A 27,772-nucleotide genomic window follows, 5' to 3' on the forward strand; every position below is an offset into this window, starting at 1 on the left:
ACCTGGCACCTTTGTGAGAATTCCATAAGTGGCTTCTGTCATTTGCATGTATATAAACATAGAACCACGTTTCCTGAGGGCTTTCCTGGTGACTCAGCTGGTAAAGAATCTGCCTGCAGTGTGGGAGATCTGGGTTCGATCCCTGGATTGGGAAGATCCCCTGGAGAAGGGAAAGGCTACCCGTTCCAGTATTCTGGCCTGGAGAACTCCGTGGACTGGATAGTCCATGGAGTCGCAAAGCATTGGCATGACTGAGCGACTTTGATTCACTCACTCATTCACGTTTCTTAAAGGAGCTAATGATCTGTGTTGCATAGAGAGGCAGATATTGTTAACCACTCAGTTCTCTACAGAAATTTTAGCTTGACTCACTTGATGGGTTTCGTTCTTCAAAGTCCTAAATCATCTTTCGTAGTGAAGTGGGTATCTGTGGAAGCTTCTTTCCCTTAAATGACTACACTTACTAAGTGTAAGAGCTCTCTGGTGGCCTCAAATCACAATAGCAACTCTCAATGCCATTAGTGTAGAAATATTTTAGGAACTGGGAGAAGTGGACATGAGAGCATCGGAGGGCTTCTGCTCTCCCCTGAGGTGGAGCATGTGAAGACGGGAAGAAACATGGATCACCTGGTGATAATTTCCGAAGGCCAGAGATAACCAGAAAAGCTATGTTTTCTTCCCAGGAGTACTTGCTGTGGTTGGATTGTGAGATATTCTCAAGATATTTAGAGTTTGTTGAGAACTTTCACCATCTGTCACAGAAAGGTATGCAGGGTATTTATTTGAACACATGCTACTGAGGCCCTGCCAAATCTAGGACTGAATGCCCTTTGACTCACACCTAAGTGAACACTGTCAAATGCAGATTCCAGTAGTTTTATTCTATAATATTTTGAGTAGCAAGAATGTAACCTTTATTTTAATAACATTTAAACCAATCGCCATTTCCTTATGAATTATAGCTAATAAATTTTTTTGCTCCTTCTTTTTACGTTATCTTTGGAAGCAGTCTTTACTGACATTTGGTAGCTCAACTGGTAAAGAATCCGCCTGCAATGCCAGAGATCCCAGTTCAATTGCTGGGTTGGGAAGATCTGCCAGAGAAGGGATAGGGTATCCACTCCAGTATTCTTGGGCTTCCCTGGTGGCTCAGCTGGTAAAGAAGCTGCCTACAATGCGAGAGACCCGAGTTCGATCTCTAGGGTCGGTCCCTAGAGAAGATCCCTGGAGAAAGGAAAGGCTACCCTCTCCAGTATCCTGGCCTGGAGAATTCTATGGACTATACCATGGGGTTGCAAAGAGTTGGACATGACTGAGAGACTTTCACTCGCTGGGGGAGAATTTTTTTCTTTTGAGCCTAAAACGTATTCCCTCGTAAGTTAAACAGTTAACTATCTCTGATTCTCCGAGCATCTTACTGTTTTGTAGACTTTTGCTGAATTGGAAGGCTTGTCTATCAAGTTTCCCCTTTTCATTTTACACTGAAAATAATACTATATCCTCCACCTCTATGGCTTTCCTAAGAGCTTGCTGTCATTTGGTGAGTTGTAATTTTAAAAATAGCCATCGGTCTTCATGGCATATCTCTGAAACAGGTAAAGATATTTTAATGAAAATAAATATTGAGATCAACTATGATGTTCTTCCCTGGTGGCTCAGAGGTTAAAGCATCTGCCTCCAATGCGGGAGACCTGGGTTCGATCCCTGGGTCGGGAAGACCCCTGGAGAAGGAAATGGCAATCCACTCCAGTATTCTTGCCTGGAGAATCCCATGGACAGAGAAGCCTAGTAGGTTACAGTCCACAGGGTCGCAAAGAGTCGGATACGACTGAGCGACTTCACCTTCACCATGATATTCTTATTAGTGATAGCATTAAAAAAAAAATCAGTAACACTGCTTCTATTGACCCTAAAGACAGGTATTTTGTGGGGGTGGTAAGAGTGCTTTCATTCCAGCTCACTTTACTTTTGGTATGTTTGGTACTTAGCATATACAGCTTATGAAATATTCGGTCATCATTTTGAGAAAGCGTGCCTTTCCCCTACTCACCAAAGTGATGCTGCCTTCCTCTCTCCTGTGGGCAAAGAAGCTGAAATGGAAAGAGGTTGAGAAGCAACTCCTGAAACACAGACACTGCTCCTTAGGTCCCGAAGGTTTGTTTACCCTTGGGACTCTATGCCTTTTCCTTTATCTGAACGAAGACAGAAAAGGAAAATTTAGTTACTAGTAATGTCTGAGAGGAAAAGGAGGATGCTTTGCCTTTTTTTAAAAAAAGCTATTTATTTTTTATTGAAGGATAATTGCTGAATTTCTTATTGAAGAATTTTGCTGTTTTCTGTCAAACTTCAACATGACTCAGCCATAGGTATACATATACCCTCTCCCTTTTGAAACTCCTTCTCATCTCCCTCGCCATCCCACCCGTTTTGGTTGATACAGAGCCCCTGTTTGAGTTTCCTAATGCTTTGCTTTTGAATTACCCAGGTCAGTGATGCTTTCCTCTGACCACTCTTGGAAGGAGAGAGCTTCCTTACCCAAAGCATGTTCTGTTCTGCTCTGCTGTAAGGGGTCCCACAAAAGTTCATAGCATGTGGGTACCAGAGAATTGTAGCTTTCCGGAGCCCATCACTGACAGCATAAAAGATGCCTGAGGGGTAGTAAGGGATGGGAGTGGGAACAGAGAGTGATTGTGGATGAGCATGGGGGATCTTTGTTGATTGGTAGCCAGGTTCTGAAATTGGATTATGGCGATAGTTGCACAACTCTCTGTAAATAAGCTAAAAATCATTCAATATATACTCTCTTTTTCTTTTCTTTTACTTTATAAAATACTAGTTTTTATTCCAGAAAAATCTCAGACATGTCAGAGATTAAAGTAGAAAGATAAACTCTTCAAATGAGTGAATTTTAGGGCATGTGAAGAACTGTACCTTAATAAAGCTGATAAAAATGTCTGAAATTGGAAATATCTTAAAAGGAACCACTTTTGTGGTTGGTACTTGGGCTCCATGGAGCAGCATGTGTCCCCCACTTGTGGTTGGGTGGAGTGTCTGAAGGAGGAGCTGGAGGAGATGGAGATCAGCTGAATCTAATTCATAAGGCAGCCATGAGGCCTAGGATTGCAGTGTAAATAAAATGGCACCATTTTTGTGGTGATGACAACTCCAGTTAGGTTCCAGAGGGTAAGGTGCATTTCTCTCCTGGGCTTTGAAAGCTCACTGTCTACATCATGCTGATTCTTTTGTTGGATTGACACCAACACTTGATAGCTAGAAATCTTACCTTCAAATCTTATCAGCCCATATAAACTGTCTTTTGGGCATCCTGGGTGGCACTAGTGGTAAAGAGCTTGCCTGCCAATGCAGGAGACATGAGAGATGTGGGTTCGATCCCTGGGTCTGGAAGATCCCCTGGAGTAAGGCCTGGCAACCCATTCCAGTGTTCTTGCCTGGAGAATTCCATGGACAGAGGAGCCTGGTGGGCTACAGTCGTCTATAAGATTACAAAGAATGGGACATGACTGAAGTGACTTAGCATGCACACGAACTGTCTTTTAAATGATCTAGCAAATACACTATGCAGATTTGGCTAAAGATATTACAAAAAAATCTTTGCATATAACATCCATTTGACTCTTGCAGTTTAATTACTATTTTTTTTTCTTTTTGCTTAGTTACTATTTTTTAATAAGAAAATAGTTAATGTGACAGGTTAAATTTTTTTCTTTGACTTCTTAACATTTTTCATGATGGTTTTTTATTTCCTGACCCAAGGCAACCAAGCTTTCAGTGTTTGATTTACCAAAGAAACTGGATGCTTTGCTTACATATATTGTGTGACTTGAGATAAAGCTTCAGGACTCCCTCAACAACTGGAGCGCAGGAAACAATTGACACTGTTTCTTAATTCACATTGTTTTTTAGACATTTCCTACTTCCTAGTATAATATAGCTTTCCCATGAGAACAATTTGCTTGTAAATGGTTAGAGATGATAAATTTCTCATTGGCACCACATTCTGCAGGGGCATTTTCACTGTGCTTTTTAGTAGCTGAGTTGATGTGTGTGCCTGGGTGTTTGTGTGTCTTTGTATGTGTTGGGGGCAGGGACTTCATGTTTTATATGTTTCAGACTTCATTCCAAGTATCAGATTTTTTTTTTTGGACTGCTTATTCATTCACATGGGGTTCTGCATTCTTGATTGGAACATCTTTCTTGATATAATTGTTTCAATCCTTCCAGTTTAAGGGAACACCCCTGTGAATTACAGTGTTTTTAGATATGCCTGGAAAGGAATTCATGGTATTTTCATCAGACATTTGCATGTATGTGTCTTGCATGTGAGTGTGTGATATTTATTGTCTTTGGTGCTATACAGTGGTCATTAAGGAATAGTTCCAGAATGTGGAGGAAATCCCTAGATAATCTCATCTGTTTTGCAATTCAAAAATAAAAGAAGTTTTCACATTACTTCCGAAATGGTGGTTCCCACATTCAGAAGTTAGACCGCGTATAAAGTGAAAGTAAAAGTTTTCCAATGGAAAAAAAGATGTAGAACTTTGAGTTCCTTTTTTTTTTCTGTCTTATCAGATTTTGTAAAAATAATACCACTTGTCAGTATTGCAGTTCCTTCCATCTCGAGAACTAAAAGCATTTCACAATCTCTTTTCCTCATGCCCTTCTCTTCAAGGCAATCTTTACTGGGCTGGGTTTATTTTTATCACAGCAACAACCAGTTTTTAGACACTTTTGCAAACGAAAAAAGGAAAAATGAGAATGGCACTGTAGCTGACATTCATTTTAGCTGTTTCCTAGTGTTGAGTATTTCTAAAATTTTCTCTCTAAGTATGTCTCATTTTTTTCTTAGTTTGTCCCAGTTCTAAGTCTCTATTCTGCTGATTGGGTAAAAAGAGTTTTAGTGTAAAACCTTATACCCGCAGAATGACTTTTTGAACTTTGAATTAGGTCTTTTTCACCCTTTTCCCAATAACTCCTTTTTCATCACTCTATTCAGTATAATCATAGGCTCCAGGAAAGTTGGCACTGGAGAGGACTCTTAAGGATTACCCAGTTTAAGACCTTCATTATATAAATGAAGAAATTGAGGCCCAGAATGATTAAGTTACCTGCTCAAGGTCAGATAGCTCACTGATGGCAGAGGTTTGACCAGAATCAAGGATTCCTGATTTCTAGTTCAGTATTGTTTGAATTGCTTAAAAATAAAGAGTCTATCTGGATAGAATTAGAGCACACCCTCACTGAATCCTGGTACCAGCCAGCAGGTTGAATTACAATCTAGTTCAATGAAAATTGGAAGGCAGTTTTAGTTTTCCAGTTTGTCAAATGTGAAATGGTAATGTCGAATTTATGGACTTTTTTTTTTTTTTTTCCCTGACCTCTGGGTCTTGTGTGATGTCTGTGTAGCCGAGACTGTGGTTTGAAATGACTGGTGATTTGTGTTCCTTCCTCAGGCCACCACACCATCTACATTGGGGTCCATGTGCCAAAGAGCTACCGGAGAAGGAGACGTCACAAGAGAAAGACAGGCCACCGAGAAAAGAAGGAAAAGGAGAGGATCTCTGAGAACTATTCTGACAAGTCAGATGTGGAGAATGCGGATGAGTCCAGCAGCAGCATCCTGAAGCCTCTCAGTGAGTTCCCCCTGGGTGCTGGTGCCTCCCTCCCTGCCTCCCTCCCCTGGCCTTGGGAAAGACACGCTTGAAGATCTTAGGGTGAATGGGGAGGGGTGCAGTGATGCTGGGATGCTTGCCTCTAAAGCATAATGTCTCTGGAGGTGATGCTTTTCTTGTCCCTGTAGGTTGGTCTAGGAGGAGACCTGGTAAAATTCTGAGCTGGTCAGAAGAGATCTGACAGTGTTTAGGCGTTTGGCATTTTGTGTTTCCATTAGTGAAGTAGGACAGAGTATTATAGGTGATATTTAACTGAAGGTATCAGCAGTAACTGGGAAATTTTTCAAGAAATTTTTATGTATGTGTGTGTGTATATACACACACACACGTACTGTGCTGTTCTTAGCCACTCAGTTTTGTCCAATTCTTTGCATCCCCACAGACTGTAGCCCTCCAGGCTCCTCTGTCCATGGGGATTCTCCAGGGAAGAATACTGGACTGGGTTGTCATGCCCTCCTCATATACATGCATACATATTTACATGACATTTATAGGATTATAGGTTACATTTAGCCAGGTTGATTTAAAAAAGAATAGTGGGAAAACATCCCCCAAATCAGAGGGTCATTGAGAGTGACGCAGTTCTGAAAATGTTGAAACTATTAGCCATCATCAGACTTTGGATAGAGGTGTTACTTGGCACAGAATAGCAGGAGGTCAAACCACATCCTTGGATTCAAGCGGATTGATGTGTGTTTGGGTTTATGTGTCTGTTGCTTTGGTTTCTTTTGATGTGGAGAACGTTGGGCTATCTGGGCAGCTTTGTGGCTGGAGTGAGAACAAATATATGCAGTAGAAGTGAAAAGCAGCAGAAACATATGCCAGTTTGGGAAGATTCCCCAACATGAGTTGCATAGTGACAGCTTTTCATGTTGGCGCGCTCAGCCCAGTTCTTCCTCTCTTTGCTACAGTTGCAGAAATCCAGAACTTGCAATAAAATCCATCATGGGTGGCAGAGATAAAGATCCAGTTCAGTCTTCGTAGGTGATGAGGGGCTAAATTAGAATTAATAGCTCAGAACTGTTGAAAGTGAGTTTACAGAGTTAAATATGAGGGTGTGAAGTATAGTGATGCGAATCTGTGAATTTTTTTTATAGTCTCTCTACTGGAGCTGAGCAGGTGGCTTAGGAGGTAGAGGGGTACTTATGTGGAGAGGAGCCGTCAGCTGGACCACTGAATTAAAGAGGAATGTTTTGAGGACAGTTTGGAGATGGACCACTGAATTAAAAGTTTAAAGTGTTGGAGTAAATGTAAGACTTACATGGGACCAGAGGACAGGAGGCAGGAGTTCCATGCTTTTCACTGGAACTCTGGGGGAGAGCCTTTCTGAAAGGCATTGTTTGTATGTTGACTAAAAAAAAATGGGGTCTGTTTCAAGCAAAGTCCTTGAAATGCAGACAAAAAAGGTCACAGTTAATAGTCTGGAGGAACGAAAGATAACATTCCTTTCCAAATACATTACTAGTTTATCTCGATTCGCTATCTGTTTTGGTAAGACCTGAGCCAGAATCAGAGGTGCTGTCTCCAGTGTGTGTGTGTGTGTGTGTGTGTGTGTCTGTGTGTCTGTGTCTGTGTGTCTGTGTCTGTGTCTGTCTGTCTTATCATCTCTCATTCTGCAATTTAAGAACAAGAGTGCATCATCTCTATAAATACTAAAAGGGAAAGAGATGCTCACCTACACGAATGGGCCACAGGATTTTGAGATGATCATTATGTAATAGCTTTTTAGGAAAGGCAGTGGAAACTATGCCAGTAATACTCAAGTAGGTAATAGGGATGAACAGGTCAGAAAGGCACTGAGGCTGAATCTCTGTCTTCCCTGGAATGCTGTGACTTCCTGTGGCCTCTGGAGACCAGTTTGAGGAGAGCATGTAGAGGACGGAAGGCACTTCCTGCTCTTTACCCTTAGAGGTCTCCTCCTTGGAGAGTACTGGATTGCGTTGTATATTTGGTTTCTGAAGCAATCCTATGGAGACATCATTGTTAAGGACAATGATAACAAAGAAATGATCAATAAATTTGTATTTTACAGTTAGTTATTTTCTGCTAGTCAGTAAATTATGCTATCATATGCCTGTGACATATTTGATATGAATCATCCAACATGACCTGAAGATCCTCAAAGAAATTACGGTATTTTCTCCACTGCTTATCATGGAGACTAGATGGGTTGGTAGCTGGTTTATCTGGTGCAATTCTACTTAAAAATCATTGCACTCAGATGAAAAGGGACATTTAAGCCTGTGATTTCAGGGAACCTATAGGGCTCTGGAGCCAATGTGAAGACAAAAGTTTCTCTTGTTCTTAAATCTGTGGTTTTTAAATAACTTATGTCTACAGGCATGCCAGGCCCCCTGGACCAGATTCTTGCATGGACCTGGCATTATATCAGGTGGTGCTTGTCACTACTGAAAAAACCCACCTGGAAATAGAGCCCCTTAATGAGAATCATTCCTGTCACCCTCATCTGCAACATGTCAATAACTTTTGTTGGTTCTGCATCTGAAATACATCTGAATCTGTCTATTGTTTTTTGATGTTGACTGCCATATTCTGATCCAGGGAATCCTACTCTCTTGCTTAAGACAACTGGAACTGCCTCTGCGTTTCACATCTTTTCCCACACAGAGGGAGTAGTGATTATCACAAAGTGCAAATTGGGTCATACCATTCCCTCTTTAGAATGAAATCCCAGTCAAGCCTCAGGGCCCACTGTGTCCCACCAGAGTCCTTTGCATTACTTGCTCCTTGTTCACTGTAATTCAGCCGCACGGATTTTTCAGTGGTGTCCAAACCTTTTCTGCCTCAGGACCTTGGCTTGTGCAATACTGTCTTTCTGGAATGGTCCCTCATTCTTGCTCTGGTTAACTTTTCTCTGCCTTTATGTTCCAGCTTCAAAGTGTTGTCTGTTCAGAGAGAGATGCTTTGCCCTGGTGTTCTATCTGATGTGTTAATAGCTTCTCCAGTGTTGGTCTTCCACAGTTCTCATCTCTTTCCTTCATAATACATGTTTCACTTCAGGAATTTACTAACCTACTTGTGCTGATAGGACAGCATAAGCTCCCTGAGAGCTTGGATCAGGTTTGTCTTCTTCTCCTACGTTATCTCTGGCACCTAGCACAGTGCCTGGTACGTAGTATGTGTGTGAGTGCGCGTGCTAAGTCAATTCAGTCATGTCTGACTCTCTGCGACCCTATGGACTGGAGCCCACCAGGCTCCTCTGTCCATGGAATTCTCTAGGCAAGGGTATGGAGTGGGTTGTCATGCCCTTCCCCAGGGGATCTTCCTGACCCAGGGATCGAACCTGAGGTTCTTAGGTCTCCAGTGTTGGTAGGTGGGTTCTTTACTATTAGTGTCACCTAGGAAGCCCAATGTATATGCTTCAGTTCAGTTCAGTCGCTCAGTCATGTCCGACTCTTTGCGACCCCACGAATCGGAGCACGCCAGGCCTCCCTGTACATCACCATCTCCTGGAGTTCACTCAGACTCACGTCCATCAAGTCAGTGATACCATCCAGCCATCTCATCCTCTGTCGTCCCCTTCTCCTCCTGCCCCCAATCCCTCCTCGCATCAGAGTCTTTTCCAATGAGTCAACTCTTCGCATGAGGTGGCCAAAGTACTGGAGCTTCAGCTTTAGCATCATTCCTTCCAAAGAAATCCCAGGGTTGATCTCCTTCAGAATGGACTGGTTGGATCTCCTTGCAGTCCAAGGGACTCTCAAGAGTCTTCTCCAACACCACAATTCAAAAGCATCAATTCTTTGGCACTCAGCCTTCTTCACAGTCCAACTCTCACATCCATACATGACCACAGGAAAAACCATAGCCTTGACTAGACGGACCTTAGTCGGCAAAGTAATGTCTCTGTTTTTGAATATACTATCTAGGTTGGTCATAACTTTTCTTCCAAGGAGTAAGCGTCTTTTAATTTCATGGCTGCAATCACCATCTGCAGTGATTTTGGAGCCCCCCAAAATAAAGTCTGACACTGTTTCCACTGTTTCCCCATCTATGTCCCATGAAGTGATGGGACCAGATGCCATGATCTTAGTTTTCTGAATGTTGAGCTGTAAGCCAACTTTTTCGCTCTCCTCTTTCACTTTCATCAAGAGGCTTTTTAGCTCCTCTTCACTTTCTGCCAGAAGGGTGGTGTCATCTGCATATCTGAGGTTATTGATATTTCTCCCAGCAATCTTGACTCCAGCTTGTGTTTCTTCCAGTCCAGCGTTTCTCATGATGTACTCTGCATAGAAGTTAGATAAGCAGGGTGACAATATACAGCCTTGACGTTCTCCTTTTCCTATTTGGAACCAGTCTGTTGTTCCATGTCCAGTCCTAACTGTTGCTTCCTGACCTACATACAGATTTCTCAAGAGGCAGGTCAGGTGGTCTGGTATTCCCATCTCTTTCAGAATTTTCCACAGTTTATTGTGATCCACACAGTCAAAGGCTTTGGCATAGCCAATAAAGGAGAATTAGATGTTTTTCTGGAACTCTCTTGCTTTGTCCATGATCCAGCAGATGTTGGCAATTTGATCTCTGGTTCCTCTGCCTTTTCTAAAACCAGCTTGAACATCAGGGAGTTCACAGTTCATGTATTGCTGAAGCCTGGCTTGGAGAATTTTGAGCATTACTTTACTAGCGTGTGAGATGAGTGCAATTGTGTGGTAGTTTGAGCATTCTTTTGCATTGCTTTTCTTTGGAATTGGAATGAAAACTGACCTTTTCCAGTCCTGTGGCCACTACTGAGTTTTCCAAATTTGCTGGCATATTGAGTGCAGCACTTTCACAGCATCATCTTTCAGGATTTGAAAGAGCCCCACTGGAATTCCATCACCTCTACTAGCTTTGTTTGTAGCCATGCTTTCTCAGGCCCACTTGACTTCACATTCCAGGATGTCTGGCTCTAGATTAGTGATCACATCATCATGATTATCTGGGTCGTGAAGATCTTTTTTGTACAGTTCTTCTGTGTATTCTGGCCACCTCTTCTTAATATCTTCTGCTTCTGTTAGGTCCATACCATTTCTGTTCTTTATCGAGCCCATCTTTGCATGAAATGTTCCCGTGGTATCTCTAATTTTCTTGAAGAGATCTCTAGTCTTTCCCATTGTGTTGTTTTCCTCTATTTCTTTGCATTGATCGCTGAAGAAGTCTTTCTTATCTCTTCTTGCTATTCTTTGCTTAATAGATGCTTATTGAGGAGCAGTTGAGTTGATGAATTACCACAGAGGAAGACATAGGTATTGCTTATATTGGTCTCACTCTTTTCTACTTTATAAAGATCCAGGTGATTTTCTTGTTTGTAATCCTCATACATCATCTTTCCTGCTCTGCCTTTTTCTCTTGCCATGTTAAAGTTGGCCTTGATTTTTAATTATTCCACTTTGGAAACTGCCTCATTATTTCAACTATTGCTGAAGCACTACTTTGATCTAGGCACACGACTCCCAAGGGTGTTGAGCTGCTTGTCACCCATAGCTGTTGGAAGAAATCAATCCACAGAGCTCGTGGATTTATCACTTACATTTAAAAATGCTCACTAGTCCACACAAGAGCTCAGGTGACTCAGCTTTGGAAACCATATTAAGGAGGCATAGGACAAATAGTAAAGGACATTTGTAATAAGACATAAGCCAAATATTTTCCAGTATTCAGGCACATTGGGAAGATGACATAATTAATGGGTTCATTTAGCTTATAACACAGAAGCTTTTTTCTCTTCCCTGTGGCTCTGGTGTCAAGAGAGGGTTTCTAAAAAGTGGATGCGTGTTTTGAATCTTAGGCATTGGGAGCTTTGAGGAGGAAGGTAGCCAGCTTCTTTGTCCCTGTCTTCCTCTTTCTACCCCCAAGCTCAGCAGCAGCTCTGAGGCCTCGCACAGCTGTTTTTCTCAGTGTGGCGTTTGAGCCTGTGTCCCACCTTGGGACACAGAGAAGAAAATGCATGTGAGAAGTGTGGGACATGAGCAATGGGGCGGGAGGCTGGGAAAGACAAGTGAAGTGGAAGAGCAGGCAGGAGGAGAGACAAGGGAGCGAGGAGGTGGTGTGGAGTGGGTGGTGGAGAGAAAAGCTCGATTGTGCTCTTTCTTAAAAATAACCCTTTGCCTCCCCCACTGTGCACTTTTTTTTCGCCCTAAGTTAGCAACTGCCGTCCTCTGAGGGTTGCCCATTCTGGATGGGGAGGTGGTCCTAGATGAGCTAAACTCCTACCATCGATGGAGTGACCTCTGCACTTCGCATTTTGTTAGTGTCCTGGGGTGCTCGTGGGGGACTCACAGGCCTCTGTGTGACTGCAGAGACTCTGAAGATGTATAAGATGTTAGCAAACAGAGCTACAAGCAGAACATTCTGTTCAGCATTTCGGTCTGATGTGTAATCTATCTCTTGACAAGCTCGCACATGCCTCAGTGCTAGGAGGTGCTAACTGCCTCTCACACATATGTCTTGCCCATGGTGGGATCCTGTCACTAGGTATGCACACACAGACTTTCATTCAGTCGTGTGGTAGTCTTTTTTAGCTCTTTGGATGAGTACCAGAACTGATGGATTTATGCTAGTGAGCATTGTTCTGTGAGCCTGGAACAATGGATGCCCGTGGGTGATCCAGTTATAGCCAGGAAACTGAAGCAGAGAAATGGGCAGCTGCTTTTGCTTGGTGCTTCCAGGGAAATGAACAGAGTACCTTTGCATAAGAGCCAAGATTATTTGGGATTTTGTCACTTGACTTCGCCTTTTCCCAGCGCATACATCCCTGTGCCCTCCCCCGACCTGACTTCATTCTTCTGGGTGCATTTCTACTTTTTCCTTGATTCTTATATGTTTTCAGGCAAGGCCTCGAATACCGATATCTAAGATTCTTACAATTTTCTGTGTGCTATTTGCATATCCCCCCAATGAACCAGTATGCAGGAGAAAAGGAAGTCTGAAGTGTGCATGAAAGGAGTAGATTCTGTCCCTGTTAAGAAATAAAACACAAAGGAGATACACTGTCTTTTTCATCCTCTTCTCTATTTTTCATGCCATATACGTAGGGGGATGTCCTTTATCTTTAGGTCTGAAACAAAGGCTTTTTGTATTAAAAAATAATTGAAAACCTAAAAGTTGGCCTTTTCAGAAGGGTCACTTGTGATGGAATTTTAGTGAAAAGGCAGTGGGTCACGGCAGTTAGGAGCACATTTGAGCTAGACAGTTCGAATACCAGCTCATACCAGCAGCGTGAACTGGGCAAGATACTTAAGCTCTCAGTACTCCACTTTCCTCTCCTGTAAAGGGAATAATGATAGAAGTTAATCCATAGTGCTCTGAGTGTTAAATGAGCGGTGTATCTGGTTAGCAATTATTATTTTGAGTTCTTCCGAACACTTTCTTCAAGCTCATCTTTTCCCATCCACTGTACGCAGCATCAGACTAAATGCCAAAGCGTCAGACTAAAACTGCAGAGATTACTTCTTTGAGCTCCTCTGCCTTTTGTGCCATCAGTGCCCACTAGCTTTTCCTTTGCTTTGTCTGTCAGCTTGACTCCTGGATCCCAGTGACAATCTTCAGGAGATCTACCTTAAATTCAGTCTCTTATTAATAACTTGCTGGTGGTGCAGCCTGATGCTGCACAGCATGAAAGGACCAAGGAAACAAGGTGTTCACCAGGCAGAAGTGATACTGATCATGCTCCTATTTTGTATAAAAGACAACCAGTAGAGCAAGTGACTGCTTATTACCAAGCGTGTCCTTGAATTCAGCCAGTAGTTGGAATTTCGCTTCTAAGCCCCTGCAGGCAAATGGGCTGTCCCTTCTTTCCTGAGAAGGATCTCTTTTCTGCCTCTTTCTTTGTGTTTCTCAGTGAAATTAATCTGGCTAAGAAGGGCAGTTGGGTGGGACGAGTCAGCAACTTGAAGGCAGTGCTGTGCAGAGAGGAAAATGTTTGGCATACTTGTGTTTTTGGTGGCACGAGGCAGGCTCCACAATGTTGTGTTTTGTGTGGTACACATAATTGCTGATTCTTCCCCTGTGAGGCTGATGAGTACAGGAGGGCTGTGTCATGGTGCTTCCACCTTCTTTCACTGGTTAACTATGTAAACCTCGTAGGGAGCCTGGCGTTTTGGAAATGCGATTTACTTGAAGTCACCTTGACGCTGCCTCCAAGTGGCAGTCCTTCACGCTATGGAAGAGTGTCATTTCTCGTAGCCTCTGACTGTTCTATTACAATAGTTATTCCATTTTATCATGCCATGAGATGTTATGAATAGTGCATTTACGTGTGTCATGGGAGAGTTGATGTTGTTGCTATTTATAGCGACTCATGAGTTTTGGAGGCCTCAGAGGGTTCCACTGTGCTCCAGGGGCTGGGGTACGCAGGCTAAAAAGAGACTGTGACTTGGGGTGGAAAATGGGAGAAAACCAGAGCCCCGTGTGGAATGTCAGATGTAAAGTATACTTTAATGAAGCGAAGAGGATATAAATGACTGTGGGTCACAGGTATTAGCTCCTCAGCAGAAGGCACGACACATCCTGTGGTTTGGGTTCAAGGTTATAAGATAGGAATCTTGAGGGTGTGAGCGTATTTGTGAGTATGTGTGTGATTAAAAAAAGGAAGATATCGGTAGGGATCTTCTTGAAATGGTAATTCTGTTTAGGAAATTCCTCATATAAAAGGTTCTTGAAGGACTCTATGGGTTCTTAATTCCAAGGATTTAGATTCAGGACTTTATGGACTTGAACTGTTAATGCAGAAATCGCTATGAGGGACCATAGGGGACCATGGGTATACTCTATAAATAAATTCTCTGGAATTCTTCCATGACCACAATCTGGAAGCAGGAATGTTGGGTTCTTTTAATAACTTTCCCATGGATGGGGAGTGTTGCTTGACTTTTCAGCACGTTTCTGTAGAGGTGTGGTGAGCATGGAGTCCCTGTCATCTTTGTTACCTATATAATCAGAATCTTCGTTATCTTTGACTCTTAAGTATTCTTCTTTCGTAGACAGCCACTCACTGAGTCCTGTTGGTTTTCCATCAAAGTGTCTCTTGTGTCCGCCTTTTCCTTTGCATTCCTAAGGCATTATCTTCTTTGGATTTTCTGCCTTTAGGGTCTAACTTGAAATAGAAGGGAGTTATTTCTGACAAGGTTTCCAGACTGCTAAGCTGTCACTTTCGTCTTGTCTCTCCTTAATTAAACAAATAGTAATAATAATAATAATAACAAACCCTTCCAATGCTCCTCATTACTGAAAACAGTTTCCTAACTTGTGCTCCTTAGACATTTAAAAAGAGATTGAGACTGTAATGGAGCTTCCTCTACTGTCTTCAATATTTTAAGTAGTTCAGTGAAAATTGTAGGTTTACTCTGCTTCTGCAGGTCTTAAAGAGTGCATTTATACCAGCGCATAATGACTTGCCCAGTTTTTGAACTCCTGTGGCAAGTATTTTACATTATTTTACAAGTATGTTACATGTTCTGATACTTAGACCTGAGGTGGTTTGAGTATTGATTCACTTCTTTAATTCAGGTGTGTGCCGTCTCTCCAACGATATCATTAGAGCCCCGCTGGCAGGAGCAATATCTCATATTTAATTTGAGTCACGTTTTGAAGTAGCATATCCTTTGAGTGGGTATACAAGTAAAATGTCCAGAAATGATCAATTCAGTTAAAATATTCTGCTCTGTCTGCAAAAATAAAAACTGAAGAGAAGAGAAAAGTTTAATATTAACAACTACCTTCGTTTAAAAAAATGCTATTTTTCCCAACCTAAATCTTATTCAAATGTGAATAAAATAGAAATCACTGGAATTGTGTGGTAGAGTGAGTTGAACAATAGTGACACAAAAAGAGAGAAGGCCAGGAAAATTATTTTTACTCATGCTGTATAGTTCTGCAACTTTGCTTTAAAATGACTAATTATCACATAAAAAATATAAATTGTTCATTTTTTCAAAACAGAAATAAAAAGTGCTACCCTGCATATACTTTCTCTCATGAGAAAATATTAAAATGTGTGAAGATATGCATGTCAGTGCAAGAATGCAAAATGTTATTTAAGATGGCATTTCACTAAAGAACTGTATTAGCATGTTGAGTTGGAGTAAGCTTCCCTCTGCATAAGACTATTTGAGGTACATATTTCACGTTGCTGAGTGAGGATAGTATATAAAAGAGGTTACTTATGATAGTGAGATTTGTTAATCAGTTTATGTCACCAAGGCTGTTTGTGGAGTGTCTTACATGGAGAATTTTAAGAATTGTTTATGTATGTTTATCATGGATAAACAGATTAATCTGTGTTGCTGCAGAGATGAACTTAGGTGACCTTTGTACATCCTTCTCAGAATTATGATGTAATGGTTTTGAAACAAGAATGTCCCTGAAATTTTTTATTCTTTCGCTATTTGCCAATTAAGCCAAATTCCTTTTTTTTTTTTTAAAAAAAAAGCAGAGTGTATTCAGTACCCTTAGGAGTTACTTTTGGTAGTGGTGTTACTGTGTTCCAGCAATCTGTATTAAAATTATCCTTTGTCAGTTACCAAAATTTTAACACAGAGGCCACAGAGAAATTACATTTAGTTGATTCTGCTTCATTTACGAGGTTTTGGGAAGGAATAACTTAGGTGTAATGGAAAATGTGACTTCTGGATGCAGATTTACAGGAAACATGCCGACTGTATAGCTGGCTGTGTTTGTTCAAAACTGAAGTTGTTTTCAGAAAAAAATAGGCTGATTTCTGTTACCAAGTCATGGGAATAGCAATTTCTGTAACTAGAAATTTGCTGCAGATTCGTCTAGTATCCAGAATGCATGCATGAACAGCTTATAAAATCCTAGGTCAGTTCTTTGACTCTGCTTTGTTATTTCTTGTGAAATTGCTGAATTCCCCAAATGAACAAAAACCAAGGAAACAAACAAGCAGAAAATTTCAGAGAGATTTTTGGATTATTTTTTTATTGATGTCCACACCCAGAGATGGCTAATATTCTCCCTTGTTCCTCCAATTCTTAAATATAGATTTTGAACAAAAGTTACTATGGTTAATAAGAACTGAAGGTAGATAACTGGTGTTCCACTGGCCACTCATTTAGATCAAATGCTAATCAGAGTTTTCTAAAGTACGTGAGAAGTGTGTGGCTAAAGGAAACTTTTCCTGAGTTGCTTGCTTGCTTAAACCAAACTTGGAAGATTTATAGATTTTTTTTTTCCCGCTATCAAATGGACTGGAAAATGTGTATGCCACATTCTCTTTAAGTTCCTTTTATTCTATTGTTTTCTGATTCTTTCTGATATTTGTAAAAACACCTAAGTGATGAATATAATGGGATAAATGTCAGGATCTTTGCATTGCATATTCTTTGTGTACAGTAGAAGTGACAGAGAGGCTTTCCTTGTCTGGCAGGTGGGTAAAATGTTCTGCCTTTACGTGTGAAAATGGGGAATTTGAATAGAAGGCTTGTACTAGCTTGGATGAAAAAGAGATCAATCAAGGGCAACGTATTAGTAGAAAAACCAACCTGAAGCTTGTATTTATTTTAAGTAACAATTGATTTTTTAAAATGTCATTGAATTCCACATTTTGGCGAGTGGGGGGGGGGCAGGGGGTCACACAGGAGAAAAGTACATGAATGGCACTGAAGGTAAGAAGGTAGAAAAGTGTTAGCCGCTCAGTTGTGTCCGATTCTTTGTAGTCCATGAACCGTAGTCCACCAGGCTCCTCTGACCATGGAATTATCCAGGCAGTAATACCGGCATGTGTTGCCATTCCCTTCTACAGGGGATCTTCCCGACCTGGGATTGAACCCTGGTCTCCTGCATTGCAGGCAGATTCTTTGCCATCTGAGCCACTAGGGAAGCCCAAGGAGAGAGAGAAGATGACCAGTTCTGAGAACGAGAGACTGTGGAGGGATCCTGACTGTTGAGAAAGACAGTGAGACCAAAGAACAGAAAAATCACTGGGTGAGTGGCAGAGGCTAGCTTCTCACCCCTCAAAATAGAACCACATTTCTTAGCAGGACCAGATCTCTAACGCTGTCCTCAGACAAGTTTCAAGTGGCCTCTGCCTGTTTTATCTTTAATCCCCCAAGGGATAGTTTTTCAACCATGATTCTCTAGCTTCTTTTCATTCTTCTGTTTACATTACCTCTTTGTATTGGTTTTGGAGTCCTCCCTAAGAGATGTTCCTTCTGTCAGAAACTTGGGTCTTAATAGACCTTTTCTTAATACTTGTTTATTATCATTTTTTAAAAAAATTCCAGAACACTAAAGTATAAATAACCATATTTAGCATTCTGAAAAATTCTTCTGGTCATTAATCTCTAAGATTTCTAGTAGGCCATTTAAGATAGCTACAATTCAACTTATGTTCCTTATAGGAGATTACCCCCAGGATTTGTTCAGCCATGAGATAAAGCTGGGGAAAGTACTTTCTACAAGGCTGCCCTGAGTGTTCACATCTAATCCAAGACTGGTCTCTTAGTAATCTGCCTGATGACAGTGGAAATTCAGTGAGGCAATGGGACTTTTTTGGAAGACAGCTGGATCTAGGGGAATTTTTGTAAGCAATGAACCATTCTTTAATTGAAACCACTGGATGTGGTTAGTAGTTTATTTTAAAAACACCATATGTTAGTTCATTCCTATATACTGTAACAATTGTAGTTGACATTTCAGTTTAGTCCCGTTCATGAAAGAGTGGCTCACTTCCTTGAAATCCTGATCTCTGTGCCAAATGCCAGCACATTCACAATTACAGTTTGGCTTTTAGGCCATTGTGCAACATTTTTTTTTTTTTTTGGAGTATGTGGTAGGTTTTTATTTATTTTTGTCACTTTCACTAATTTCTCATATTCTTAAATGAAAAAATGTTTTCTCAGCCTTTTGTTTGTTAAACAGTAACTTTTACTCCTTTCTCCATAGTTCCCCTGAGAGGAAATAAGCTAATGTAACTTTTTTTTTCTTTTTTTGACTCTCCTTTTTGGCCAGAAAGTCAAGCTAATGCATGATCTCATTGAGACATGATCTCTGTATGAACCATAAGCTAGTAAGCTTGTCATCATCCTTCATGGTTCTGGGGCAGACACCCCACGAGCCACCGCAACAGGGTGAGAGGAGAGATGCAGTCAGATCCCTGAGTCTCAGTGCAGTGCAATGCAAGTCAATTCAATTTAATCCATTTTGATTCAGTCCAAGAAATATTTTGTTGTTGTTGTTCAGCCGCTCAGTCGTGTCTGACTCTTTGCGACCCCATGGTCCACAGCACCCAGGCTTCTCTGTCCTTCACCATCTCCTGGAGTTTGCTCAATGTCTGTTGAGTTGGTGATGCCATCCAACTATCTTGTCCTTTGTTGTCCCCTTCTCCTCTTTCCCTCAATCTTTCCTATCATCAAGGTCTTTTCTAATGAGCTAGCTCTTCACATCAGGTGGCCAGAGTATTGAAGCTTCACCATCAGTCCTTCCAGTGAATATTCAGGGTTGATTTCCTTCAGGATTGACTGGTTTGATCTTCTTGCAGTCCACGGTACTCTCAAGCATCTTTTCCAACATCACAGTTCAAAAGAAATATTTAGAGAGTACTTTTTCTTTTCAGGCATAGACCTGGGCACCGGGCCTGCAGAGATGAAAATTGAAACCTGACAGTTTAGTGGAAAAAATGACACAATTCAAATTGCAGAGACTATGACAAGTACTATAGTAGAGCTATACATGAGGTGATATGAGGGCATCAAGGAAAATGTCCAGGTTTGACATGGGGAGTAGGAAAAGGCATCACAGAGAAAGGAGCATTTGAGTTGAGCCTTGGAGCAACAGGAGTGTCTGGAGGGGAGGGGAGGGGAGTGAGGAGCTGGTGAGATTTCATTGCTTCTTCACCTAGCAGTGGACCAGCACAGAGGGTGAGCAAACTGAGGGGCTTCTACCAAAAGATCCTTTCCCCCTTTAGAAGGAAAGAATGTGGCCATTATATTTCTGTAGTTAAACAACCATATGGGACTTCCCTGGGGGTCCAGTGGTTAATAGTCCACACTTCCACTGAAGGGGGCACAGGTTCGATATCTGGTCAGGGAACTAAGATCCCACATGCTGCATGATGGGGCCAGACAAACAAAAACCAGATGGAAAAAACAACCATAGAAGTACATTTTAGGAGACTCTGCTTGGTAGCCTGCCTAGTATATATTCTCCTTTTCTTCTTTCTCCTCAAAACGCCAATTTCGTTCATGACAGCAGTGTGGCAGCTGAAAACATAGATTCCCCAGGGTCCCTTGAGGCTAGAGACTAAGCCATGTGACTTAGTCCTGACCAATGAGATGTAAGCGTAGGTGAACTGGGTGGTGCTTGGAGAAATGCATGTTTCTTAATGGAAAGGGATAGGTGACTGACACTTATTTTAATAAATATTAGTGAGTGAATATTTTAGTTCCATTATTTACTCCATAAATGATAAAAAATATCTTCTACTTAGAGGAAGTGAAGACCTGGAATCTCTTAATTTTGTCATTGTTGGTGAGCCTGAGCAGCCCTCAGATTTTGCAGGTTGGTCTGTTTATATGACTACCTGTCCTGTCACACTCATCTTACAAAGGAGAGCTATCAGCAGTAATGTGAATAAATCTGTGTAGAAGGTGACAAATTTTGTTGATAAAATGTTGCTGAGAATAATAACAATTACTATTTACTGGACACAATCTCTACAATAGGTACTCTGCACGTACCTAAAAATTGTAATCTTAGTTTTCCTCATCAAAGCCCTTGAGGTTAATGTCCTCATTTTTAGGGTTAGGGACCTAAAGCGTGCAGAAGTGAGTGACTCTCCTGACATTACATGGTTGGCAAGTGGTATTGCTGGGACACTGCCGTCTGTCTGACTCCAGGCAAAGTTCTTTGCCATTGTGCTAGAGTGATTAGGATAAAGGTTAGATCAGGCTTTTTCACAGCATCTATTTAGAGCGAATGAAATTTGAAAGTCATTGTTCACATCCAAATTCACCTTGTGTAATATTATCAATATTGATTCCTTTTTCTTTCACTCTGGAGTAGTGATGAACTTAAGCACAATAGATGAAGTAGCCTTTCCTTTTCTCCCTTGAAGTCCTACATGGTTAATCTAGAAATCTTAGCTTAGAATCAGAAGTCATATTATGTATCTTTTTATTACTTATTTTCTAAGTGATTACATTTATTATTTGAGAAAGTGCATCAAACAAAATTAACTAAAGTAGCTAAAATTGACTGGATGTAATGGGTGGTGTGGCTAGATTTTGCTGCGGATACAGATAGTTTTCTTTTCTGGGTGAAATGTCAACTTGTTTCTCATATTAAAATCTGTTATCTGTCACTTGGTCATTCACTCATTTGTTCTTTAATTTTTTTTATTTTAAAGTTTTAAAACTTGTCAAGTTTATCTTGGTTGCGTGTTTTGAACCTATTTTGCTTTCAAGGGATTTTACTATAAAATATTACTCAGCTTCCCTGCTCTAGGAGATCCTTAGCCCTCTAATCTTTGTTCCTTGTGAACAAGTGAAGTCACGGCAAAGTTATTCAGTACTGAAAACTCTAGAGAGAGTCTCTCAGTAAACCTCAGGACCACAACAGTATCAGAAAGACTGAGATACCTCATTCATACATCTCTCCCTTATTTCCTTCATATAGGATGTTTATTGAAGATCTACTGTGTACTAAGTATGGGGCTGGATGCTGGAAATACGATGATGAACAAAATTAAAGACTCTTTCTACCTTTAGGCAGCTAGTAGTCTTTTGGGAGAGACACTTACTAATCCAATACCATACAAATAAATGTTAAATTGTATCTATGGTAAGTGCTATGATGGAGTGACTCATGGTGCTATAAAAATCTGATAATAGTAGGATTTGCTAGGGAGGTCAGGGAATGACTTCTCTGAAAAAGTCATACTTTGTTGAGTTCCAAAGGATGAGAAAGAAAAAAATTGGGTGAAGGTTGAGGAGAACACTGCAGGTAAAAAGGGGAGCAATGAATCAGGCTCTGTGCTCACAGAGGTATGATGAGTATAAGCACTCTTATATAAGACATGCCGTTCAGCTCTATAGGGATTTCCCGGTGCTCAGTGGTAAAGAATCCCCCTGCCAGTAAGGAGACACAGGAGGTGTGGGTTTGATCCTTGGGTTGGGAAGATCCCCTGCAGGAGGGCATGGCAACCCGCTCCAGTATTCTTGCTAGAGAATCCCGTGAACAGAGGAGCCAGTCCATGGGGTCCCAAACAGTTGGATACGACTGAGCAACTGAGTGTACACGCACACACGCACGCACACACACAGTCACACATGCACACATCCCGCTCTATAGAAAAAGAAAGTAGATTAGTGGTTGCCAGGGGCTGAGGGTTGGGAGAAAGAAGAATGAGTGCTAATAAGCATGGCATTTCTTTCTTTCTTTTTTTTTAATTTTATAATGGCATTTCTTTTTGGGATGATCAAAATCTGTTCTAAAATTGATTGTGGTGATAGTTGTACAAGTCTGTGAACATGCAAGGAACATGAAATTGTATACTTTAAATGTATGACTTACATGCTGTATAAGTTATATTTTAACAAAAATTTTTTTTTTAAAGCAGAGATCATGAAGGCAAAAATTAAAAAAAAAAGACATACCATCAACACTGCCCAAGTATGGGCATGCCTCACTGAGAAAATTTCCATCTAGAAAATAATTCCATTTTGTTTGACTAATAGTTGAGAAAATAAAAGGTGCCAATTTCAGTTTAATAATTAGGCATATGAAATGTCATAGGAGCAAATTAAAGCATCAGTTTTAAAAATTTCAATTGAAATAGAATCCAACATCATATTGTTTTCTCCCGTGCTGTTTTATCTAGCAAACCATCTCCAACTTCTGTTCACAGGCTGTTACCTTCTTTGCTGCAAAAGTTGCTTCCTACTGTATCAGGGTGTCAAATAAAACATTTGTTTTCCAGCCACTGGTGAGTCCCAGTAAAAGCTTTTGGCCTTGGCAGGAGAAGTGCATTCCTACCTTCTCTAGTGACTCCAGGGCTGTCCATTTTGACGTCATACCCTACTGGCAGTCAGAGTCCTCCCCCAAGGATGCCAGTTCCACAGTTTAGTGTGTAGAAGGGCAGAGGGGCAAACCGTTCTGGGGAAAATTTCAGGAGCTTTGACTTTAAATCATACATATGCTTTTTCTGTCTGTGACTCACATGATGTAAGGAAGAGAAGGAGGATTAAATGACAGGGTCAAGAGGATACAAAACCTCAGCCCTGCTTCTGCTTACTCAATGATTTCCTTCCAGAAGGCCTTGCATCTATCACTGGAGCATGGAATGGTATCTTACCATGACAGTTTATGCTATGGTTTTGGTTTGTTAGCTTATTCAGGGCGAGGAGAGAAATTTCCGATGCAAGGGAGATTTTGTTTGGCCAGAGGAGTTTTAAAACTTTCATATATTTGAAACTTTCACATCAGTTTATTTTTGTCCACTGTACTTTTAAAGTCTGTGATCAAGAAATATGTGTCTTCCCTAAAAAGAAATCAGGAAGGGTCCCAGGAGGTCCTCATTGACTATAGCAAAATATATTTTTTATAGCACTTTTCATGTTTTTACACTTTGCTTTTTCCTCCTTTGCTCCAGCTTGCATTTTTCGATCAAAGTTATTTTAGATGGCATTGAAAGTTTCCCCTGGGCACAGTTCAAAGGGCATTCAGAGAGTTGAAGAAGCTGGGTTGAGTATATGTTACAAAATACTTTATTTTTGTGTAGTGCTATATAACTTATAGAGGCTTTTATACACTGTACAGTTGTTCCATAACCCTTGATGCAATTAGAGCAAGCATGATTTCTATTTTAGGAAGACAAATCAGAGCTTCCCACAGGCTAGCAACTTGCCGGAGGTCACACATTCTGTATTGTTGGGGTCAGGCTTAGGACAAGGTCTTTGGACCCCCGGCCTGGCTCTCTTTGTACTGTATCATGCAGCCATGATCCTGGAGTGGTTCAGCTGAGAATGAGAAGCATTTGATCAGGTGCAGTCAAGTCCCAAGGATTCTATTATTCATTTCTCCAAAGCTTGAGTATTCAAAATTAGAAAGTTACAGCTATGAATAGTTGTTTTCCACTTGATTGGTCTAAAGTCAACTAAATCCTGGAGAAAACTCCTTTGCAAGTGGGTTACCTTGGAAATGGATGAGCATTGCAGTAGAACAGCTTTTACTGCCTGAAATTCCAGCAGTGGAGATGACAGTTGTGTCTTTCTGAAGGGCGTGGACAGGTCCTGAATGGGTTTTTCCATTGCTCTCATCTCCAAAGTCACAGATTTTCACAGATGGCTTTTCAAAGTCTTTTGTTGCTGTTGTTGTTTTTCTTCTGTGTTCAGAATGTATGTAGAAGTAACTTCCTTCTGGCCTTGTAGTTGGTGTTCGGAAATGCGTGCTGACTTGAGTAGAAACGTGTCCTGTTTGTCTAGCACTTTAGGCTTCTTAAAGTGCTGTCACCTCTGTAAGTGCGTCTGATCCTTGGAACAGCCTTGTGGGAAATCTGCTGCCTGTTTTTATCATTCCCTTATCTTGCAAATGGAGAAAAGCAGGATTTATGAAAACACTATAGCACAGTGGTCAAGACTCAGGGGCTCAGAGTCACAGTTTGAGTTCAGATCCCAGTGTGTCTTACTCCTCAGCTTTTTGATATGGGACAAGTCATTTGACTTTTCTAAGAAGTCTCAGCTCTTACAATCTAGACAATGAGGTGAGAAAGGTATCTACCTCACTGAGGTGCTGTGAGGGTAAAAAGAGTCATGAGGCCCTCAAAGGGCACTGGCAAATAATATGGCTCAGTATGTATGAGTTATTGGGCTGTACCAGGTGGCACAGTGGTAAAGAATCTGCCTGCAGTGCAGGAGATGCAAGAGATGTGAGTTCGATCCCTGGGTCAGAAAGATCCCATGGAGTAGGAAAGAGCAACTCACTCTGGTATTCTTGCCTGGAAAATTCCATGGACGGAGGAACCTGGTGGGTTACTGTCCATGGGGTTGCAGAGTCAGACACGACTGAGCATAGCACAGCAGCAGCATGTATGAGTTATCGTTAAGTGATGGGATCACAGTAATGCATTTGCAAGGAGTGGAGTGGGACCTGAACCTGTGCCTTTCAACTTCTCCTCCTCATGATCTTCCCAACATGCCATTCTGTAGCAGTTCCTCCTTCTCTCCTCCATGGGTAGGCAGCTGCTGCACTCGGTGGTTAGCGAAGGGATGGACTTTTGGAATAAAAGACTTAGAGATGTTAAGAAAACGTTTGAACTTCTTGGGATAAGTCAGCAAGTTATTCTAAAAATGGAGAAACACCTACTCTCACCTACTTATTAAGAGCTGCTTGATTATAGCCCAAATTTAACCTTAAAAAAAATTCCCCTCTCTGAATTACATTAATAGTATATGAGTACTTTTGTTTGCAGCAGTTGGTGATATGTGTGCTGTCATTGGTAGGTGGTTAAGGAGAGATGTGTGTTCCCACAGTGTAGGCCCCTGGTGAACCACGGCCTGTTCCTGTGATGGGTCTGGTGAGAGAGACAGCTGTGGCCCACAGGTTCATGAGGAACAAGCCATCGTCTCATTCCCACTATAGTTTAAGCAGATCAATTTAGATTAGTGACCAAAAATAACAAATTGACTTAAGGTGTTTACTGAACTGGGATTGTTCCTGGAGGTGTTTGCACTCATTTCCACCAGGCCTATTCCTTCTTGGGGAGTCCTGCTGAAGCATTCTAGCGAGCCCAGCATGGTGGCTACTTCAGAGTGCCGTCACTGCTCATCTTCAGTGCTTGCCTGCAGGGGTCCTCAGCGCTGCATTGGAGCCACGTGGAAGTGCACACCTTCACTTGAGTGAACATCCACCTCTTTTCTGATTGTGAAAATGATCATTCTTGACCTTACAGAGCACTTGACAAGCACACTTGTACACGTAAATGATTCTGAGAGGTCTTTGGGGATTCTTATTCCTACTTGACATGAGAAACTATAGGTCCAAAAGGTTACATGAATTGCCCAAGGAAAGGGGATAAATGTGAAGAATAGTTAGATCCTATTCTAATATCTAATATTCTTGAATATCCCAGGTCAGGTGTTCTTTTCCTAATGCTTAAGTCAAAATTTTCCTCTTGAGTGAATTAGTAAATGGCTTCTCACATTCTATGGAAGAATTAGGTGTCTTGTAATAATGAAATATGAGTGAAATAGATGACAGAACCAGGGAGAACATAGAATATGCAGAGCCACTAGGATCAGTACTATATGGAGACGAATTTTTTCTCTTAGCTTCCTGGCAGCTAAGATGAAAAGAGAGACACAGTCAATGTGAATCAGCCATAGGTATACATACATCCCCTCCCTTTTGAACCTCCCTCCCATCTCCCGCCCCATCCCACCCCTCTAGGTTGATATAGAGCCCCTGTTTGAGTTTCCTGAGCCATACAGCAAATTCCCATTGGCTATCTATTTTACATATGGTAATGTAAGTTTCTATGTTACTCTTTCCATACATCTCACCCTCTCCTCCCCTCTCTCCATGTCCAGAAGTCTATTCTCTATGTCTATTTCTCCATTGGTGCCCTGTAAATAAATTCTTCAGTACCACTTTTCTAGATTCCGTATATATGAGTTAGAATACGGTATTTATCTTTCTTTCTCTGACTCACTTCACTGTGTATAATAGGTTCTAGGTTCATCCACCTCATTAGAACTGACTGAAATGCATTCCTTTTTATGGCTCAGTAATATTCCATTGTGTATACATACCACAACTTCTTTATCTAGTCATCCATCGATGGATATCTAGGTTGCTTCCATGTTCTAGCTATTGTAAATAGTGCTGCAGTGAACAGTGAGATACATGTGTCTCTTTCGATTTTGGTTTCCTCAGGGTATATGCCTAGGAGTGGAATTGCTGGGTCATATGGTGGTTTTATTCCTAGTTTTTTAAGGAATCTCCATACTGTCTTCCATAGTGCCTGTATCAATTTACATTCCCACCAACAGTACAAGAGTGTTCCCTTTTCTCCACACCCTTTCCAGCATTTATTTGTAGACTTTTGATGAGGGCCATTCTGACCTGTGTGAGGTGATATCTCATTGTAGTTTTGATTTTCATTTCTCTAATAATGAGTGCTGTTGGACATCTTTTCATGGGTTTGTTAGCCATCTATATGTCTTTAGAGAAATGTCTATTTAGGTCTTTTTCCCGCTTTTTGATTGGGTTGTTTGTTTTTCTCGTATTGAGTTGTATAAGTTGCTTGTATATTTTGGAAATTAATCCTTTGTCAGTTGTTTTATTTGCTATTATTCCCATTCTGAGGGTTGTCTTTTCACCTTGCTTATAGTTTCCTTTGCTGTGCAAAAGCTTTTACATTTGTTTACTTTTGTTTTTATTTCTGTTACTCAAGAAGGTGGGTAGATTTAAGGGACTAGATCTGATAGACAGAGTGCCTGATGAACTATGGACAGAGGTACGTGACATTGTACAGGAGACAGGGATTAAGATCATCCCCAAGAAAAAGAAATGCAGAAAAGCAAAATGGCTGTCTGAGAAGGCCTCACGAATAGCTGTGAAAACAAGAGAAGTGAAAAGCAAAGGAGAAAAGGAAAGATATACCCATTTGAATGCAGAGTTCCAAAGAATAGCAAGAAGAGAGAAGAAAGCCTTCCTCAGCAATCAATGCAAAGAAGTAGATGAAAACAATAGAATAGGAAAGACTAGAGATCTCTTCAAGAAAATTAAAGATACCAAGGGAACATTTCATGCAAAGATGGGCTCAATCAAGGACAGAAATGGTATGGACCCAACAGAAGCAGAAGATATTAAGAAGGGGTGGCGAGAATACACAGAAGAACTGTACAAAAAAGATCTTCACGACCTGGATAATCACAATGGTGTGATCACTCACCTAGAGCCAGACATCCTGGAATGTAAAGTCAAGTGGGCCTTAGAAAGCATCACTATGAACAAAGCTAGTGGAGGTGATGGAATTCCAGTGGAGCTCTTTCAAATCCTGAAAGATGATGCAGTGAACGTGCTGCACTCAATATGCCAGCAAATTTGGAAAACTCAGTAGTGGCCACAGG

At 41.1% G+C, this 27,772-nt stretch overlaps 1 protein-coding gene across 6 annotated transcripts in view; it reads left to right on the forward strand.

Moving 5' to 3' along the window:
* The window catches only part of SLC4A4 (solute carrier family 4 member 4), a 370,094-nt gene that overhangs the window by 73,245 nt on the left and 269,077 nt on the right, over positions 1-27,772 (forward strand). For all 6 annotated transcript variants that reach the window (XM_069594319.1, XM_069594322.1, XM_069594321.1 and 3 more), the window contains exon 3: positions 5,472-5,651. In XM_069594319.1, the coding sequence (XP_069450420.1) occupies positions 5,472-5,651 (180 nt within the window). The remainder of the gene's footprint in view (positions 1-5,471; positions 5,652-27,772) is intronic.

This window comes from Ovis canadensis, chromosome 6 (genome assembly GCF_042477335.2).
Source record: "Ovis canadensis isolate MfBH-ARS-UI-01 breed Bighorn chromosome 6, ARS-UI_OviCan_v2, whole genome shotgun sequence".
Lineage (NCBI taxonomy): Eukaryota > Metazoa > Chordata > Mammalia > Artiodactyla > Bovidae > Ovis > Ovis canadensis.